Here is a 20,501-nt window from a genome sequence, read left to right on the forward strand (position 1 = left end):
AAGAATTAAAAATATTAAAAAAACATGCTACAGTTATTCAGTTTTTAGAATCTAGGGCACTTTTATTTTCTTTTGTACTTTTGCAAGACTTTCTCTTTTATATACTGATTTTTTTATCAGTACCTACATAATATAAAAATATTTTTAACATCGCTTCAAAAGATCGAATACCTGTTCAGATATTATCAGGTATAATTCAGACTATAATCTAACGGATGTTTAGTGATGCGTAAAAAATTCAATAATAACTTGCGATATATTTATCCCCGTTGAAACTTTGTTTCCACAAAACCTCAGGAATTTGAAATACATTTAAAATCAGTGGCGGTGGTAAATATGTTCGTATATGAAGTAATAAGGTTTTTAACTCTATACAGGTAGTATGTACGCCAATAGAGCATGTTTTCAATTACTCGTAATCTTTTTCAATTCAAAATTTACGAATATGAGCAGAGGGTGTGAACTAAATTCGAATTAAAAAGCAAGTAAATCTTAAGTAAATCTGAAGACGACAACATAGAAAATCAACTGAAAACATACCTCATCAAGTGCACATTGAAGAATGAACAAGAGAAGAAGTATCAAAACCTTAAATTCATCCAACAACTAAGAGTAATATAGCCCCAGAGATCGACTAAAGCATCTTTTGAAAGTATCCATAAACTGATTGTATTGACTTGATAGAACGGATTGATACCAGAGGAGTGGCTAAATGGGAATAATATGCCCGCTGCATAAAAAGGGCGATGAACTTGATTTCAAGAACTACAGAGCCATTAGTCTGTTATTATAAACCTATCTGCTTATAAAATATTCGTTAACGTACTTTTTAGAAAGTATACTCTTTACAAAGGATAGTATTGGACAATATTACCAATGCGGATTTACTGCCGGAAAATCAACTATACGCCAAATACAAGCACATAGGCAAATTTTAGAAAAGTCACTAGAATATAATATAGATATATTCCGGTAGGTGTGAGTTGACGGAATTAATTAAAAAATAATAATAATAAGTTAACGACGAACAGTAAAATCTTAATTTATTTTGGTAACAAAAAGGTGTTTTGCTTAGGTCTCGAAGTGGGTCGATTGTTAGCGAGAGTGCGGCTTGTTCGCATGCTGTAAAGAGACTGGAAAAAAGCCACAGACGCTAATCTGTTTGTATTTCTACCCTCTGACCAGATGGGCAATAAATTATTTAGATCTGGCGTATAAAAACAGAAACATTTCTGCAGTTTTAAAAACGATTGCATGTCCAAAGTGAGTTGTTGACATAATGGTCTGATATGATAATTAATTTATGGGGAATTCAGTTTGTTACACTGAACACACCAAAAACATATGGTTAGGGATGCATTTCGTTTTGTAAAACCATGTCTTTCTTAGCATCTGGTTTGTATATTAACTGTGACTTATATATGGCCCATATTATTTCGTTTTGAGAAAAAATTATAAAAATTAAAATTAGCAAAAATAGTAATTAAAACGTATCGCTATAGATACCTACACAAAATAGCTTCGTCGACTTCAAAGCAGCCCTTGATAGTGTTAAAAGAACTGTACTTTGGTAGACTTTGGGATCCCATCTAAGATATTTAAATTAGTAGAGGACGACCACTTAGGAGATGTATTGATGATGTGAAAGAAGGCCTTAAGGTTGTAAGGGTCATAAGATGGAGGGAAGTTGCTTGGAATCGACAGGAGTGGAAGCCGAGATCCACAGAGGATGTTCGAGCCTGCTATGATGGTGATTCGTGCTCTCATGCTCGCTATGAATGCCCATGACGTGAAACCGTGAAAATATATTTAAATGATTCACCATTATTCGTTTCAAACAAAATTTTATATTTTACAATTTATTAAATAAGAAATTTCGAAAAATTCACTCGAGAATATATGAATTTCGCCCACGGCATTTCGCGATAGGTGTTTCCCAAGATGTTTCAGCCGAGAATTCACAGTTTATTTACAAGATTCGTGTTCTACACTATAATACACAAACGAAAATATCTGGCATTCATCCAGGATACGCAAATAAATTATTTTAATGTGAAGTATCACGTTTACGGAGAGAGACTCGGCGGCTTCTCTTGTTTTATGTTTTTTACGAAAGCATTCACTTTTATAGATCGTCGATACATATTTCGAAATAGGGTCGAGATACATTAAAATTTTTAGTACTGATCTTTACTACCTATAACTTTTAGCACATTGTTTCGATTATCGTTTTCGGGAAGTTGAATGGTTCTTTTTTAAATTTTAGTATCTTATATGACACAATTTACGGCAAAGGGGAAAGAAAAACTAAGCGCTAACACAGACGGGGCGGCGTACGTCGACTGAACCCCCGCTGAGATGTCGAAAGCGACGCATCCCTTACTATACTTTGATGCAGTGACACACACCAGGCGCTCTTAAAATTTTCGTTGCATCGGCGTTTCCGCGACCCATCCTAGAATCCATATGTCATATGTCGCCAGTCGGTTTTACCACTTCGACGGCATATTTTATATGCGTGTATCGTGGTACAACACAGACGTTTGAGCTGTTTTCTAGCGAATTTTGTTGTGAGTGTTGCCAAATCTTGTTTAATGATGGAAATTACAGACTCGAACTATATTTTTACTTGAATTTTTTACTCCCATATCAAATTATTTTATGTGGGACTCATTGTATTTTTTTATTTTTTTATCTTATAGCTTAAAGGGCATCTTAATTAGGTACATTTCTATCTGAAAAAAAAGTAATCTACTAAATAAATAATTTTTCAAACTCTTTGAAACTAATTTCACAGTCAAACAGAATCAAATCTGTAACCATTGGCTAGTTTGACTTGACTTGAGTTAGTCAGAAGGATTGACTTTAATAAAAATAAAATTATTGACTCCATAAATATAAATATACATAATAAAAAGTTATCTTACCTTATTTATTATTGTATTTATTATGCTATACAGGCCTTGTATTTACAATTTTACATATAATACAGTTTATACTAATAACTGTATATATAATTTTATTTGATGTCTATGTAAACATTGCTGAACTATGGTTCTCCACTATATCCTATTTTTCGCTATTTTTCCTCTTTCCAGTGTATAATTTCCATCGATACTATATATTCCTGAAACTTTCTTGGAGTCTTTTTCTTGGTCTACCTCGTCTCCTAGTCCCAACTGGTCTTCTTAGCAGTACCATCTTTGACATTCTTTCCTTATCCACCCCCTCGACATGGCCTGCCCACCTGATTCTTTATGACTTTGTGTATCTTGTTATACTTGATTTCTTGTAAAGCATCCTTAATTCTTGATTGGTGCTTCTATGCCAGCCGTCTTCTGTCTGTATCTGTATTCTTTCCCGTGAAAATAGCTCTCAGTGCGTTCTCAACTCTCTATCATTTCTTCTTCTGTTTTATTTAGCACCCATGTCTCACATCCGTAGGTGACTGTTGCTCTTATTACGGTTTTGTATATTATGGTTTTCGTCTTTCTCGATACGTACTTTGGCTTTAATTTGAATATTTTTTTTGTTAATATTAATTTGTGAAACATCACTGTTTCCCAATTAATGGGGTATAATAGAGGGGCATTAATTTAACACCTGTATTTGCTCAGTGGCGTACCATAGAATGGACAGTCTCTTAGTTATAAATAGTTTTTCTTAGGTGATATGCTTTCCCTCATAACGGTGTTATTTCTTGAACATGGCTCTTTAATAATAACTCCTGAAAATATTCTTTAGACATTCTTGTAAAATTAAAAAACTTTTCTGGGTCGTTATTATATTAATTTCGTTATATAGTGTGTAAAAAAATTCCTTATACTTTCGTTCCTTTATGATAGGATGTATCCAATATCTGCGTTTCGTTTTTTCTTTAATCTAAGATAAATAAAAATGCATTTATTCGTACAGCATCGTATCGTACAACAGCCAACACGCGACTAAATTTGGCCGCAACGAAATGCAAATACTTTAAATCGTAGCATAGCTGCCGCTGTTACACCGCGCCATGTGTTTTAAGCTGCCTCGACGTCGACTCGTCGCGCGCCGCCTGGTGTGTCCTTGCTCTTAACCCTTTAATATTGTCCTGTTCATACCGTAAAGTGCCTTCCAATTCCCAGTCTCCATCAAGGGCGTAACCAGGATGATCCTAAGAGGGGTTACAACTACTGGAGGGTTTCTGGGGGGCCTGGAATACCGACAATTTGAGTTTAAGTACATCCCAATGGAAGGGGTTATATCCCCCACAATCCCCCCGATTACACCGCTGGTCACGATTCACGTCTCTCGGCCCAGTCTCCTGGTCGTAGAGTCTCTTTCTAACATTGCTTTTTGGACTCATCAGGATGTTGTTTTTGCTCTTCCTCGTTTTTTTGGCTCAGGTAGTTGCCCGTCTAATATTAATTTTAGTAGGCTGTCAGATTCCGTACATATCCATACTAAATAAGCTGTTTTTGCTGTCTATGTAGTGGTTATTCTGTTTATCATTCTGGATTTACATTCTGATCTGCACCAAGAATCCATCTATAGAACAAGGAGTATTTGTTCCGTTGTCTTAATAAGTTGCCAGGTTTCTCATCCATAAATTACAACGCTTTTAGAAATACTGTTATATAGCTGTATATTTTTCTGTTCAGAGGTATTTTCAGACTAGAGTTCAGTGCATCTATTATTTTTTTCTTTTGTAATTTTTGTTCTTCGATTTCTGTTTCAGTACATCCAGTTCTTTCCATATTTTCCCATAACATGCTGAAATAGCCTTTGGCTTTAATTTTCTTGTATTCGTTGCTTTGTGATTACTGTAGATCTTCCTGGTCTTATGAGATGTGCGTACCCTTTCCAGAACATTATCTTCACCATTTCTTCAGTGCTTCATTCAAGTAGATTTTGAATAGTGTTGGAATTAGACTGCAGCCTTGCCTTAGTATCTTATTTACCACAAAATTCTCGAATATCTAGTTATTAGTCTTTATTTTTTAGTGAAGATCGTTTCAGAATATTTGTATTGCTTTCACAAGTGTTATATTAATAAATGGACTTTCCAGTACTTACCATAATCTACAAAGGGCATTGTATCATAAGATATCGTCAAGTCCACAAATATTAGATGATTTGGTCTATCCCTAGCCACTATTTTTTCATTTAGTTGAGTTAAAGTGTATGTATGGTGTATGGTCAATGCAAGATTGTCCAACTCGAAATTCTATTCATGTTCCAGGTCCAATGGTTCGTATTCTTTCCGAGTAGGGTTTTCAAAACCTTTCCATAAAATCTACTGATAGTACTGGTATCTGATATGCAGTGGCAGTTCTTGTAGTCTGCCTTGTCCATTTTTTATGGATCGGAGAAATTTATCCTTCCTTCCAGCTTTCAGATAATATATATCCGTTTAAGTATTTATTTAAAAGTTACGTCAGCATATTGACAAGATTTATTGTTGAGTTTTTCAGAAGTCCACCAGGGTCCATAGACTCTTTTATTTTCCATTATTTTTTAAGTTTGGCAGTTAGGTCGTCTTCGACTAAATACTTTCAATAGGAACATAATAAACAACATAGTAGGGCCAAAATCTTAAAGCAAAACAAAGAGCTCAAACACGAGTTCTCCTTCTATTTCTTGACATTGTAATTTCTTAGATCCTCCCGCGCAATGTCTAATCGTTGTTTTTCTTGGTCTCCTCTTTTTTTGTAATTGGAGCTTTGAGTCGGATCATTTTAGGTATCCTGCCATTATCCATACTATCCATAGACGTATTCTAGCCATCTTTGTATTTAGTTTCTTAGTGTTATTGCCGATTACTTATATAGCTCTAATTCTTTGTTTGTTTAAAAAATCTAAGCAGTGAGCTCTACGAGTATGTACAAGAATTGTGGCGATGCCGTGCTACAGATATGGTATAAATAACCTACGATGCCCTGCTACAATAAGGCATTTCTTGGCTGGCAAAATAAGACCATGTCCTTTGAATGAAGATAATGTAGATAAAATACCCTCAAAATTGTAAAACAAAACTCGAATACAAAAAGTTCCTGTAATTTAAATGTAAATCTTGCTGAATTTTAAAAATGTACACAGGCAATGTAATAAAGTACGTCACAAAAGCTGCACACATAAAATTAATGGAAATAACAATTTCGTAATGGATGGTCCATAATTAATCTTGAAGAATTGTCAGGAAATGCCAAACAAGAAAACGAAAAGGATCTAAAGACATTATTATTTTAAAACAAAGCTGTTGCATGCAATAGTAATCAGACACCTGTCTAATAAAAAGTACTGATATAAAGGACAATATGAAATATATCAAAAGAGGACAATTAGATACCTCACTAATCGAATTGTTAAAACTTATTATGGGAGTTAGATAAGAAAGCAATTAAATTTCACTAATTGTTTTGTCATTAACATTAATAGAGGAAGTTAAAACTGTTACGTTTCGGTGTGTATTATGATGTAAGAATACATGATTTCCGCAAATCGGAAAAAAATTAAATTTGGAATCGTTGCCTTTCTATATCTTTCGAATCAATATTATTGTTAAAACTACACAAAAAACAAAAATAATAATGATACAGACGAGAAGAAATATAGCCCCACAAAACATTATACATGAAGATGGCATTGAAACGGTTGGAAATTTTACATACCTGGGAGTAGAAATATATGCCGACGCATCAGAAGATGGATAAATACGGAAGAGAATAAAGCAGGCAAACAGAGCTTATTTTGCCCTCTCCCATATATTTTGGTCTAAAAGTGTCCACAGAAATACAAAGATGGGAATCTATAAAACCTTAATTCGACCAAGAGCATGCTATGGCAGTGAAGCATGGGTCCTGAAAGAAACATCCAAAAACAAACTCGACACATTCGAAAGGAAAGTACTGAGCAGAATACTAGGACCTGTAAGACAAAACGGAATCTTCAGAATTCGGTACAACAACGAGCTTTATGAAAAAGGGCCCCAGGACGAAGAAGAATATCCTGACTTGCTAACCTGTTCGCATGGTATAGAAATACCTCTACACAACTATTCCGTATAGTAACCAACATCAAGTCATCATAGCCTCATTGATCGCCAACGTTCGGAACGGACAGGCACCCTAAGAAGAAGAACGAGCTTTATCAACTTTATAAGAAAACACCCCTGCCAGACTTCATTAGAATACAAAGATTGCAATGGGCCGGACATGTGATAAGAATGGAAGACGATAGGCTACCAAAAAGAGCACTGAACGCTAGAATGCAGAGAAAGAGACCGGTTGGAACGCCAAGAAAGCGCAGGGAAGACACATGAAGCAGCGACGCACAAGCACTTTTAGGGAGTCCGTGAATGGAGAAGAGCAGCCACAGATAAACAAGGGTGGAGGCAAAAAATAAAGGAGGTTAAGGCTCAATTTGGGCTGTCTGTAGTGCCGTAGAAGAAGAAGAATTATTGTTGAAACTACATATTGAATACAACCGAAAGGTTGCGATGTTATAAATCTTGTTATTCGACATGTTAAGTTCATTCATGGCTTCATATAGTCTTAGAATGCAGTCATACACTTATTTAAAATCTACAAAGAGATTGAAGAGATGAAAAATATGAAAAGTGAATTATTTAGTTTTTTAGTAATACATATTTTGTGTAGCACGAAGATTTTGTGAGTTCAAATCATCATGTTAAATCCTTTTGCTCTTGTATTAAATCCGTGAAGTGGTCTTTGAAGGATATCTTTATTTTGGTCTATCAATATTGCATCGTCTCCGTAACAAGAGAATTTTAATTTCAGTATTCCCCATTATGTAACGTCTTCCTTTATTGTACCTCCATCTTCAATATGTACCAGACATAGAAGTAGTACCGGCAATTAATTTTTGTCTGTTTGTCCTTTGTCTAGTGTATGTTATTTGTTAATTTTGCCACCCCAAATTGGATAAATGTTTATGACTTTCAAGGATACCTTCCTTTTTTGATGAAATCCCCTGAAGATCCTCTAGATGGCGAAAGTATACTTGGGCAAGATTTATTAAACTCAGTGCTCAATATCTGCCTTTTATTTCCGTAAATTTCTTCCTTTATTGACTCTCTTTATCTGACTGTCCATGATTAGATTGGATAGTATTAGGCTTTATAGTCTTAGGGCCGGTTGTTCGAACGCTAATCAACAATGATCATTATCAAATATTTAATTACTTTCACCAACTGTCAATGTCAACTTTGTTTGGGCTGCTGAAACATAATTGATTACAATTATGAAATTACTTAATCAATTATGTTAATAATTGTTATGTTAATTGATTAACTAATCTCATAATTTTAATCAATTATGTTTTCAGCAACCCAATAAAAGTTGACATTGACAGTTTTGGTGACAGTAATTAAATATTTGATAGTGATCATTGTTGATTAGCGTTCGAACAACCGGCCCTAAGTCTAAGTAATGAAGCTTAAAACAGGACAAAGCCTCGCAATTTTTACAGAATGGATCGATTTGCTTGAAAATTTGAGAATAAGTAGTGGATAGTCCAAGGATCATGGGGCTGGTTGCCACCCCATCTCGGGGGTGGAAATTTTTTATTATATTTTAATTACAAAACTTGGTAAAAACATTCATTCTAAGCAAAACACGTTCTATACATTTTTTTTGATAAAATTGACAGTTTTCGATTTATTTGCTATCGAAAGTGTTAGTTTTATATTGAAAAAATCAATGTTTTTAATCAGTTTTCTGCTAACTCCAAATAAAAGGTTTTCGTTTTATCAAAACAACTTTACTTAACAAAAATGTACCTTTTGAAAAAATAAACAAAACTGTTTTTTTAAATTTTCTTTAAGACCCATAGTAATCGAGCTATACTTTCATTATATGTCGGCTCTTCTTCGTCAAGTGCTAAATTTTGTAGTTTCAATGTCAAAAGACGGGAAAACTTTGTATTTTTCGAGGACAACTTGTTCTAACTAATTTAAAGTACTTATTTAAAAATATCTATCTCCAGAAAAAAGTCTCTAGGTCAATAATTAAGTGACTTATAAAGAAAAGAATAGCAGTCCCTATTTTTTTCAGCGAAAAAGTGTTCGGAAGCTACCCCCTAATCACCACCCTAATCCCTGGTCTTTTTTATTTATGTATTATTAATAGGTTCTAGCAGTTTGACCGGCTTAGGGCCGGTACTTTATGTCCCGGTTAAACCTCGGTTAGCTAACCGGGGTTTAATCGGGACAGAAAAGTACCTCATAGGGCCTCTTGCGTTGTAATAAAAGCAATTATAATTATTATTATAATTATTTATGAATATAATAATAAGTATAATTGCGTTTATGTCTATGTTATGCATATATTTCTGTCCCGATTAAACCCCGGTTAACTAACCGGCTGTTAACGGAGACATAAAGTACCGGCCCTTAGAATGATTAGTTTTAAAAAAATGGACTTAAAAGCGAATAACGAATTTTTGTAGTTTGAAAAAAATGGCCTTTTCTTCAGAATAGCAATATTAGCATCAGATATACGAAAAAATGTTTCAATATGAAATTGTAGCTTATTTAGTTCCCAAGAACTTGGTTTGCAAAAATTTTTTCTACGGCAAAAATTGAGTGAGCTATTGACTGTTAAAACTTGTAGTAACATGCAAAAACCACCTTTACCAACCCTTTCATCAAAGTCACCTCTTTTTGCGACTGAGGATTTTAAAAAGATATAATATTAATATACTTATAGATCTTGTAAAAACCTACAAAATTCTTTTTTACCAAACTTTCTAAAGTAAAAAATAAAAAAGTTACGGTTAAAAAGCAATACATTTTTTTTGAAAAACAAAAAGGGGGAAACCAATTGGAAGCATAATAATGTAAGTTAGCGGTGTTTTTAGTCATTGGCCTTATTCATTCTTATTTATTTATGTATTATTAATAGATTCTAGAAGTTTGACTGGCTTAGAATGATAGATTTAAAAAAACTGGAGTTAAAAGCGAATAACGAATTTTTGTAGTTTGGTAAAAATGCCATTTTCTTCAGAATAGAAAGATTAGCATCAGAGATACCAAGATACGAAAAAATGTTTCAAAATAAAATTGTAGGTTATTTAATTCTCAAGAACTTAGGTTGAAAAAATTTTTTCTACGGCAAAAATTGAGTGAATCGTAAATGAGTATATCGAAAAACATTGATTTTTTCGATATAAAACTAACACTTTCGATAGCGAATAAATCGAAAACTATTAATTTTATCAAAAAATGTATAGAACATTTTTTGCTTAGAATGAATGTTTTATCAACTTTTGCGGTCAAAATATAATAAAAAATTTCCATCCCCCAGATGGGGTTGCAACCACCCCCATGGTAAAAGCGCCTTTCTTTATCATATAGATTTTTATCCTTGGATTATCCACTACTTATTCTCGAATTTTCAAGCAAATAGATGCATTCTGTAAAAATTGCGGGGTGAAAAGCTTCGGTTCCTGGCCTATTATGAACACTCTTTCTTATTGCCTGTATTTATCGGTTCCATAAATAGTCCATCTTTTTGTTATGATAGTCGCCTTTAAAGGGCGATAAGAATTGCAATAATTATAGAGGAATTACCCTGCTTAGCAGCTTAGCAGTTACGAAAAAATAGAAAAGAAACTGATATGTATAATATAACCACCACTAGATGAATCTCAAGTGGTTTTAGACCAGGTAGATGTACACAGTATTATATTTTTATCATCAATGAGTTAATCAACAAAAGACTTCCGAGAGGACAAAAGAGATACCTAGGTTTTCTATATATGGGAAAAGCATTTTTGATAAAGTCGCAAGGTCAGATGTATAGGAAAGTCTTAAAAGGAGATACATCTCAAAAGGTATACACCATATAAAATGATAAGAGTTGTTCAATCATTGTATGTAGAAAACACCAAAAATGGCAGTAAGTAAAAATATGATATCAGATTTCACATATTTGATACAAGAGTTCACAAATTTGAAAAGGGAATTGAGCCCAACATTCCTATTCATTTCTTCTTATTTATACCTGCATTTCATTTCAGGTTAAGTTAGTACTAACCTGTTCAACTTCGATTACCGAAACCCCCTGTCCCCTTTATTCCATTTTTATTCCTCAAAGACTTTTTGTTGTTATATTAAATTTAATATTTAAATTTGCGTTGAAAGGGAATGGTATTAACTTAAAACTGCTCACTAGAGGTGAATAATTCCGAACGTAATAAAATACTACTTAATGCTAATTGGCAATTAATAATAAGAAAACTCAAGCATTTTACATAAATGTTTAAATATCATACCGCATTGTTACTGGTATAACACTGATTATTTTACTCTTGCCGACCTCAAACTAATAAAATCCATTCAAATGCACTTTTCCAAAGATAAAATGTGAATACGAGAGTTACTATTTATAAAACCCTGATTCGTTTGATTTGAAACATTTATAGCCAGCACTTTTAACTTCTTATCACTAACCTTTTGCGTGTGTTTTAATTAATTTCACAATATTTTATTTAGTCTCGGTTCGAAACTCACCAAATTCGGTCTTGTTTTATTGAACAATTGATATTATTTCGATTTCGTCAGTGTTTTTGGTGGTGTGATAATGGTTGTTCTTTGTTGTTCACAGCCTTTACCGAAACAGCCACCACTTCAACATACTACTCTTCAGAGGCATGTCAGAGCGCATAGAAATGTTAACATACCGAGGTTTCACTTTCCTAGTGGCAAACCAGTTCCACCGGGACATTTGGACATCATCAAAACTAAGGTAAGTGTCGTATTTTTTTTATTAGAGGAAGAAAAAAATTCGAAAGATGTATGTAAAACTAAAAGTTATTACATATAAGTATGTACTCATAGTTTATATACATGTAGACGGGCTGGCGTCGGCATAAAAGTGACCCGATTTGTCTTATTATCTCATCTTGTTTCTCAACACTAATGTTCAATGTAGAAATTATACCTATTTTCATAGAAGTACGAAACAAAAAGGATGCATTACAACAATACATTAAGATATTATCTACAACTTAAATTTTATTTCTGGATTTATTTGCAGTTTGTCTTTATATACAGTTGAGTCCGCGAGTCTTTACCCGTGCGTCATTAACCCTTAAACGCCCAACCTTTTTTAGGTTCCATGTACGCCCAAGGGTGGGTAAAAAATGTCCACCTTGAAAATAGCTAATATATTTATTGAGAGTTGTTGGAAATGGAATAAACTTAAGAATCTTATGCTTAATAAACACAGCATCTTCTAAAATATTAAGATAATCAATTTACAAACCCTACAACATTACAATGTACATCAAAATTAACATACCAGTACAAGCCAGTAATTCAGATTTGTCGATTTTCTTCACATTCTTCTTTCAGTCTCCTCATTGGTGGATAATTATGTCGATTATGTAATTATTCGTCAATAATTATATGGATTATGTTCCTACCAACGAGAAATTATATAGAAACCTTTAGTAACAAGTTTTACCAAGGGTGTACTTTTTATGCCCACCCATATTCAACTCAAGATATTACTTTTATTTTCAAAAATATCGGTAGAACCAATTTAAAGCGTCGTTTAAACACAACGATAAGTCACAGCAACTAGTTGTGATGACAAGTTGAAACGCTGTTTAGACGCTGCGATTCAATGCGATACCACCTTCAACCCAACTCCAACTTTGATAAGTTGTGCGATGCACCGTTTACACACAATGATAAGTTGCAACAACTCGATTGACCTTGATAAGTTGTTTGATTTATCGCTGTGTTTAAACGACCCTTAACATTCGATAAAAAGCTGTCTCTTTAACAACAAATAATTTTTGAAAAATTTGTAAACACATAATAAATATGTTACAAGGGAATACGCATTAGGTGGACATTTTTTACCCACCCTTGGGCGTTTAAGGGTTAATACCTTTTATTTAGCATCATTCTCTTGCACGCATGAAATTAATGACAAACCACCTGCCGCTTGTTATTTAAGTAAAAACACATGTTATTTTTATGAACGATTAAGACTCAGTGTATTGAAAAGAGATAGGTACAAAGAAAGACGATTGGGGATGTCTTCACATATTTTAAGTACAATTTCTGACGTTTTGGTTTGTTTACTTTTGTGGCTGTCAGTTTGTTGAATTTTTTGCTGTTATTGTTATTTTGTCGAGTCTTTGCATTTTGAAGTTTTTTTTATAGTATACAAACAGTTGTTTTCACAACTAATTTTATATTGGAGTTAGAAATTTTGTGATAAGTTTATGTTATTTTAAGATAAATTTTGACGACGTACAAAGCTAACCTCATTGTTGACACAGTTTAATGCTTGTGTTTAAGGTTCCGCCAAAGTGAATAAAATAACAAAAAGAAAATATGTTATTGAATTTTTTTATAAATTGTTTATTTATTTATTAATCAATGATAATAAAATAATTTATTAAGCTACTTCAAATGTAGCTGTAATGATGCACCAAAATTTTAAAGCAAAACTTAAATTTGACATTCTATTTATTTGATAACGTCAAATTTTATAATAACCCGTGATCGGAATAATATCTATTTGCCGTTGCGTTAAGTAAATTTCCGACTTATTTCGTATGCTTTAAATGATGACGCACGGGTAAAGACTCGCGGACTCAACTGTACATACTCAATTTTGAAATGCATAATAGCACAGTTTTCATGGCAGAAGATTGAAACGCTCTTTATACCGTATTCTTTTAGGCCGCTTACAAACGAACCACTTTTTTTATTTGATACACTGCATTTTTACAATCTACTCTATATAAAAAGTAATAAGTAAATGGTATGTAAGTCAATTAACATGAGTTAGGTACGGTCCAGTGACGGTTCTCTAAGCATTATTGGGGTAGGTCGTCTGGCCACATTCTCTTTAGTCTTCTTTCAGCAAGTTGTTGGGTGAATTATCAATTCGTTGGTGTGATCAGTGGTGCGATTTTTATATTTTATTTTGAACGATTTTTTATTAAGTCCTTGATTAGTGGGATGTCCAGATCATTGTGAAGTGTCTGGTTGGATACGTACCATGGAGCTGTACTTATCATACGGAGTATTTTGGACTGGAATGTTTGGAGTATCTTCGTATTTGAAGGTTTACTGCAGCCCCATAGTTCTATTCCGTATGACCAAACTGGTATATAGCTTTGTAAGTAATATAGCTTTGTAAGTAATATAGCTTTGTAAGTATATAGCTTTGTACAGAAGCAGTTTATTTTCAAGAGATAACTGAGACCTCTTGTTAAATAGCCAGTTCATATTTTTTAGTTTAAGGTCTAATTGTTTACGTTTAGTTTTTGTGCGTTTTCCATATGAGTTTTTCATCCAGATGCAATCCCAAGTATTTGACAACTGGTTTGATGGGAATCGGTGTATTATTTATAGAAACTTGAGGACATGTAGATTTTCTGGTTGTAAAAGTAATTTGTACTGATTTGCTGGCATTAACATTTATTTTCCATCGCTTGAGCCCGTTTTGTAATTGGTCTAAATGATTTTGTACTTTGTGTGATGCTAACATTAGATGATGTGGTAATTTATGTGGTAATTTGAGAAGTTGTCTTCAATTTTGACTTGGAAGTATCGGTCAGTAAGATACGATTTTAGAATAAAGTATAGTTGGTTTGTTAGGTGTAATTTCAGTTTATAGAGTAGACCTTGATGCCATACCCTATCAAATGCCTGTTGTATATCGAGAAACACTCCAGCGCAAAACTTTTTCTCTTCAAGAGTTGTTTTAATTATATTTACTATTCTATGGCATTGTTGGATGGTTGAGTGTTCACGTCTAAATCCGAATTTGTGTTGTGGTATAATTTCGTTTATGGGGACAACTTGCTCGATTTTATGTAATAGTAGCCGTTATAACACTTTCGACATTATTGGGAGTAGGCTTATAGGGCGATATGAAGTTGCTTGTGTTGCGGGTTTACCAGGTTTCGGAATCATAGGTCTTGGCTAATTTCCATTGTATTGGAAAGTAACGAAGACGTAGTATTCTGTTGTATATTACAGTTAATAACACCACTGCTTTTCTCGGTAGCTTCTGAAGTAATTCTCCTGTTATCAAATCATAGCCAGGAGATTTCTGAGGATTTAGCATTTTTATTTGTTGTCGAACTTCTGCCGGACGCCGCCGGAGTAAATGTTGTCAGAGGAAGAAATAGTTGACATGGCGTTTCGAGGTACCTTTTTATATCGTCATCTTCATCGTCATTATTTTCTGATGCTGAGAATACAGTTGCACGATGCTCTACGAATACTGTGTTTGAAGTCGAAGTCGCCAGCAAAAAGTCGAGCGTTTGTGGTTGTCAACATTCCTTAGCTGCAAGTGCAAATATTAAAACTGAGCTTCGCTACAACTAAAAGAACGAATGAGAAGGCATTAACAAACATGAGAAAACTCAAAAATACATATAGAGATATATGTATAGAGATAAGAGAAACATATATAGAAGACTGGACCTATGGATGATCGGATGATGTTGAAGAGTAAAATGTATGAAAATTATTTGATGATGTGAACAACACTTTTCTTTTCCAAAATAAAACAACCACCAAGAATAAGTCGGTGACAACTACCACTTCTCTAAAATAAAACATCTACCAAGAAATATTAGAGATGATGGAACAACTCAAGCAGTATAAGATCAGCTAACCTAACAAAATTCGTAAGGAAATTATAGAACTATAGCGGCGAATGAGATCTGGATGACTGCATGTTGCACCGAATGTGAAAACCTATATTGGCGACAGCTTCACTGTACACAAGAAAATTAAGGATATTGCTGGGATCTTCAACAAAAAATTGGTATACATTGGTATACATAATGACCAGGATGAACTAATAATGCACCCTCCCGATATACTTAATACCTGAAAATTGTACACAGCTACAGTTGAGTCCAGGAATCTTTACCCGTGCGTCATCATTTAAAGCATACGAAATAAGTCGATGATAAGTCGGAAATTGAAATTTACTAAACGCAACAGCAAGTGACAGTAAGTAGCTGTTGTGTTTAGTAAATTTCAATTTCCGACATATATCATCGACTTATTTCGTATGCTTTAAGGGGGAAGACTACTGTGACAAGGGAAAAAACAGGCCGATTTTCCGGATTTTTTTTTCTAACAAAATATAACTCGTACATTAAATTAAATTAAACCGTCAGCTTTATTATTTCAAGTATTTGTAAAAAAAATTTCAGTCAAAGTCGAAATATTCAAAATTGCCGTTGTGGCACTCCTTCAAGCGCAGGTCCGTTTTTTTTAGGTGCCCAAACGGTGTACATGAAATCTCACGTCTGGGTGATCTCAAACAAAAAACAAAATATGGTTATCATCTACATAGTACTGACACTCGTCTGACGGAGGATTTTGTCGATTAAAAATTTTGACGCAGAAAAAAAAATTCTTGAAATTTTTTTCTATTTTTTTGCCCAAATTTTATGTTATTATTGTATATAACAATTAAACAAAAAACGATATCAAAAAAATTCTCCGTCAGACGAGAGTCAATACAATGTAGATGATATAGTCCTGTCGCCAGTGGGGGTACAACGGCCTCCTTAATTCAGATGGACTTACCCAAGTTCTTTTTATGTATTTTGACTCGTAGAACACGAATTTTTTGAGTAACAGTTGATCCGGATGTCGATAAGAACTTGAGGAATCACATAACAGCGATTTTTCTCAAAACAAAACATTTTTTTTGTATTTTCTTGGTCATTCTAAGCAAAAAATATTTTTACAAGTTTTTTCGTAGGATGCATAGTTTTCAAAACTTGCAATTTTTGAACCCAAATAACTTTTGATTGAAAAATAAAATAGCAATTCTGCTTACCGCATTTGAACGTTCAAGTCAAATTCTATCGGTTTTGATTATATTCATTGCTAAAAATTAATTTTTTTATTGCTTAACAAAGCTATAATCACATAGTGCTTGAATGATGTTTTCAATGCATTTTTCATTTGAAATCGAACGAGTACATTAAAACGCATGCATTGGGCACGGGAAACACTATGTGTTTATAGCTTTGTTTAACAATAAAAAAATTAATTTTTAGCAATGCAAATGATTAAAACCGATAGAATTTTACTTGAACTTTCAAATGCAGTAAGCAGAATTGCTATTGTATTTTTTAATCATAAGTTATTCGGGTTCAAAAATTGCACTTTTTCGAGTTTTTGAAAGTTCAACCGCGTTTATCTCAAAAAATATGCATCTTACGAAAAAACTTGTAGGAACATTTTTGGCTGAGAATCACCCAAAAATACAAAAAAATGTTTTGTTTTGCGAAAAATCGCTGTTTTGTAATTTCTCAAGTTCTTTGTTTATAACAATCTTATCGACATCCGAATCAACTGTTACCCAAAAAATTCGTGTTCTACGGGTCAAAATACATAAAAAAAAACTTGGGTAAGTCCATCTGAATTAAGGAGGCCGTTGTACCCCCCTTCTGGCGACAGGACTAATAACCATATTTTGTTTTTTGTTTCATATCACCCAGACGTGAGATTTCATGTACACCGTTTGGGCACCTAAAACAACGGGCCTGTGCTTGAAGGAGTGCCACGACGGCAATTTTGAATATTTCGACTTGAAATTTGTTTTACAAATACTTATATATATTAAAGATGGCGGTTTACATTAATTTAATGTACGAGTCATATTTTGTTAGAAAAAAAATCCGGAAAATCGGCCTGTTTTTTCCCTTGTCACAGTAGACTTCCCCTTAAAGATGACGCACGGGTAAAGATTCCCGGATTCAACTGTAATTTACAGGTAAAACCAGTTCAAAGATTACAGAACACAAAAGCTACCACAATTCTATTAAAAAGTAACACAGCCCCAGGACCAGATGATATGTATGCAGAAACAATCATGATACTTATGAAGAAATTCTAGACATTATTGTGAAACTCTTTAACTATATCTACGATACGGGCCAGGTTATAAAAGATTCGCTTCGCTCTACATTTATCGTCCTACCCAAAACTTCACGTGCGAAATTCTCCAAGAACCACCAGCTGATGACCCTAATGAGCCACATTTTAAAGCTTTCTTTGAGAATACACACAAAAATATTTAAGACATGTGAAGAGGTCAGTGATTATACTTAATGACTTATAGGTAGAAATGCAACACTATATGAGGCCATGAGAGTCAGAGTGGTCTAACTGATTTCAACATTACTTTACATAATCAAAGAAAATGATCAGTAGCTAACAATGTCCGATTGTTTTAGTAGTTTTATTTTGACCAAGAATCATTATTGGTCAACAGCAATTACTAAAACAATCGGACATTGGTAGCTTCTGCTCATTTTCTTTGATTATGTAAAGTAATGTTACAATCAGTTAGGCTACTCTGGCTATCATGGCCTCATATGTAGCTGGGTAAGAAATCGAGCAAATCAGGCAGTTTAAATACTTGTGCTTGTGTGCTAAAAGATAGTTGGGACCCTAAGATTTAAATAAAGAGCAGACTAGAACAAGGCAGAAATGCTTCATTGAAACTTTGAAAATTTCGAAAACTTCGAAATGAAACATGTAATGAAAATACATATCATCAACATGTCATGAGTCCTCTTTAGACTTTCGCCTCTTCAAGGTAGGCATTCTCCCTTTATTTGTTGTGGAAGCGTTGAGTGAGGACGAGCAAGAGTAATTGCTAGATGAAGTAGCGAAACTTGAAGTAGCGGAGGGCTTGAAGGTGGATGAGCTATGAAGCTAAGAGAAGGATGTTAGGTGAAAAAAGTCGTGATACAACCAACCGCGAATGAAAGGTAACTCTGATGTTACCAACCTACATGGGAACGGATTTTGATCTGCGTTTTTGGCTTTCAGCTTGCATTATCTGCGATATCTTAGGGAGCTTTCTCGCTACAATATCATCTTAGACCAGGAAGGATCTGTTTTTAGGTGGATGTGAGAGGTGGCATTCGGATTTTTGCGGATAAAGTTAGGTGATAACTTCGTTAATAATTATTGACTTATGCTCCTTCTCAAATATGCCCGGAACATTAATAAAAAAAAATAAAATATTTAAAAATTTTAAAAAATTCCGTTTTTTTCTACTTTTTTTGCTTATAACTTTAAAACGATTCATTTTGGAACAAAGTCGTATAGGAATATAACAAAGATAATTAAATTTTCTATCAGATACGATTGGTTAAAAGTGTCTTAATTTAACACCCTTGCTGCAAAATAGCAATAAATATAAAATAAAGGGGGAAAACAAGCCTGTCCTTATTCAATGTTTTTCCATCAGTTAGGTTAGGTACACTTGGAATCTTCCTAATTCGCTTAGAAAATTTTTGTAATGTGCTAAAACCGTCCACCAAATTTCATTAAAATTGACTTACTAGATTTTGCATAATAATTTTGCAATCTAAACTTTTTTTAAAAAATTGAAATTTTTTAAAATCTTGCACAACAAAAACTAGAACATACAAAGATTTGTCAATTTTTTTACATATAAAGAAGCACTCCACCTATCTAATGCACTTTACAGAATTGAAATCGGATTATTTAAGCAGCCTCAGCACTTTTAAAGTTATAAACAATTTTTTGGCTTATAAACAAATTAGTGCTGTGTCCAGGAGGGGGTGCTACGGGCTCCTTTAATTAGATGGACTTACCCAAGTTTTTTATGTATTTTGACCCGTAGAACACGAATTTTTTGGGTAACAGTTGATCCGGATGTCGATAAGATTGTTATAAACAAAGAACTTGGAATTACATAACATCGACTTTCCGCAAAATAAAACATTTTTTGTATTTCTTGGGCAATTCTAAGCAAAAAATGTTCTTACAAGTTTTTTCGTAGGATGCATAGTTTTCGAGATAAACGCGGTGGAACATTCAAAAAATCGAAAAATTGCAATTTTTTAACGAGAATAATTTTTGATTAAAAGATTAAAAAATAAAATAGCAATTCTGCTGACAGCATTTGAAAGTTTAAGTCAAACTATACCGGTTTTAATTATTTGCATTGCTAAAAATTAATTTTTTTATTATTAAACAAAACTATTTGTTTATAAGCCAAAAAATTGTTTATAATTTTAATAACATTGCTGAGTCCCCTTAAATAATCCGATTTTAATTCTGTAAAGTATATTAGATAGGTAGAGCACCTCTTTATATGTAAAAAAATTAGTCAACTTCTAAATGGTCTACCTACTTTTTGTTCAGAAAGATTTTAAAAAATTTGAACTTTTTTAAAACCATTTACATTGCAAATTTATTATGCAAAATCTATTATGTCGATTTTAATGAAATTTGGTAGACCATTTAAGTAAGTTATAACAATTTTCTAAGCGAATTACTAAGGTTCTAAGTCACACCAAAGTGGTTAAGAAACATTGAATAACAACAGGCGTATTTTGCCCCCTTATTTTGTATTTATTGCTATATTGCAGAAAAGGTTATACCTTAAGACATTTTTGACCAGTCGTATATCATACAAAATTCAATTATTTTTATTTTATTTCTATACGACTTT

The 20,501-nt window shown here is 33.4% G+C and overlaps 1 protein-coding gene across 5 annotated transcripts in view; it reads left to right on the forward strand.

The window, feature by feature from the left end:
* Positions 1 to 20,501, forward strand: part of LOC114339183 (serine/threonine-protein phosphatase 2A regulatory subunit B'' subunit alpha-like) — a 364,499-nt gene that overhangs the window by 304,332 nt on the left and 39,666 nt on the right. For all 5 annotated transcript variants that reach the window (XM_050655879.1, XM_050655881.1, XM_050655878.1 and 2 more), the window contains one exon: positions 11,607 to 11,747. In XM_050655879.1, the coding sequence (XP_050511836.1) occupies positions 11,607 to 11,747 (141 nt within the window). The remainder of the gene's footprint in view (positions 1 to 11,606; positions 11,748 to 20,501) is intronic.

Source organism: Diabrotica virgifera, chromosome 7, assembly GCF_917563875.1.
Source record: "Diabrotica virgifera virgifera chromosome 7, PGI_DIABVI_V3a".
In the NCBI taxonomy this organism is placed as follows: Eukaryota; Metazoa; Arthropoda; class Insecta; order Coleoptera; family Chrysomelidae; genus Diabrotica; species Diabrotica virgifera.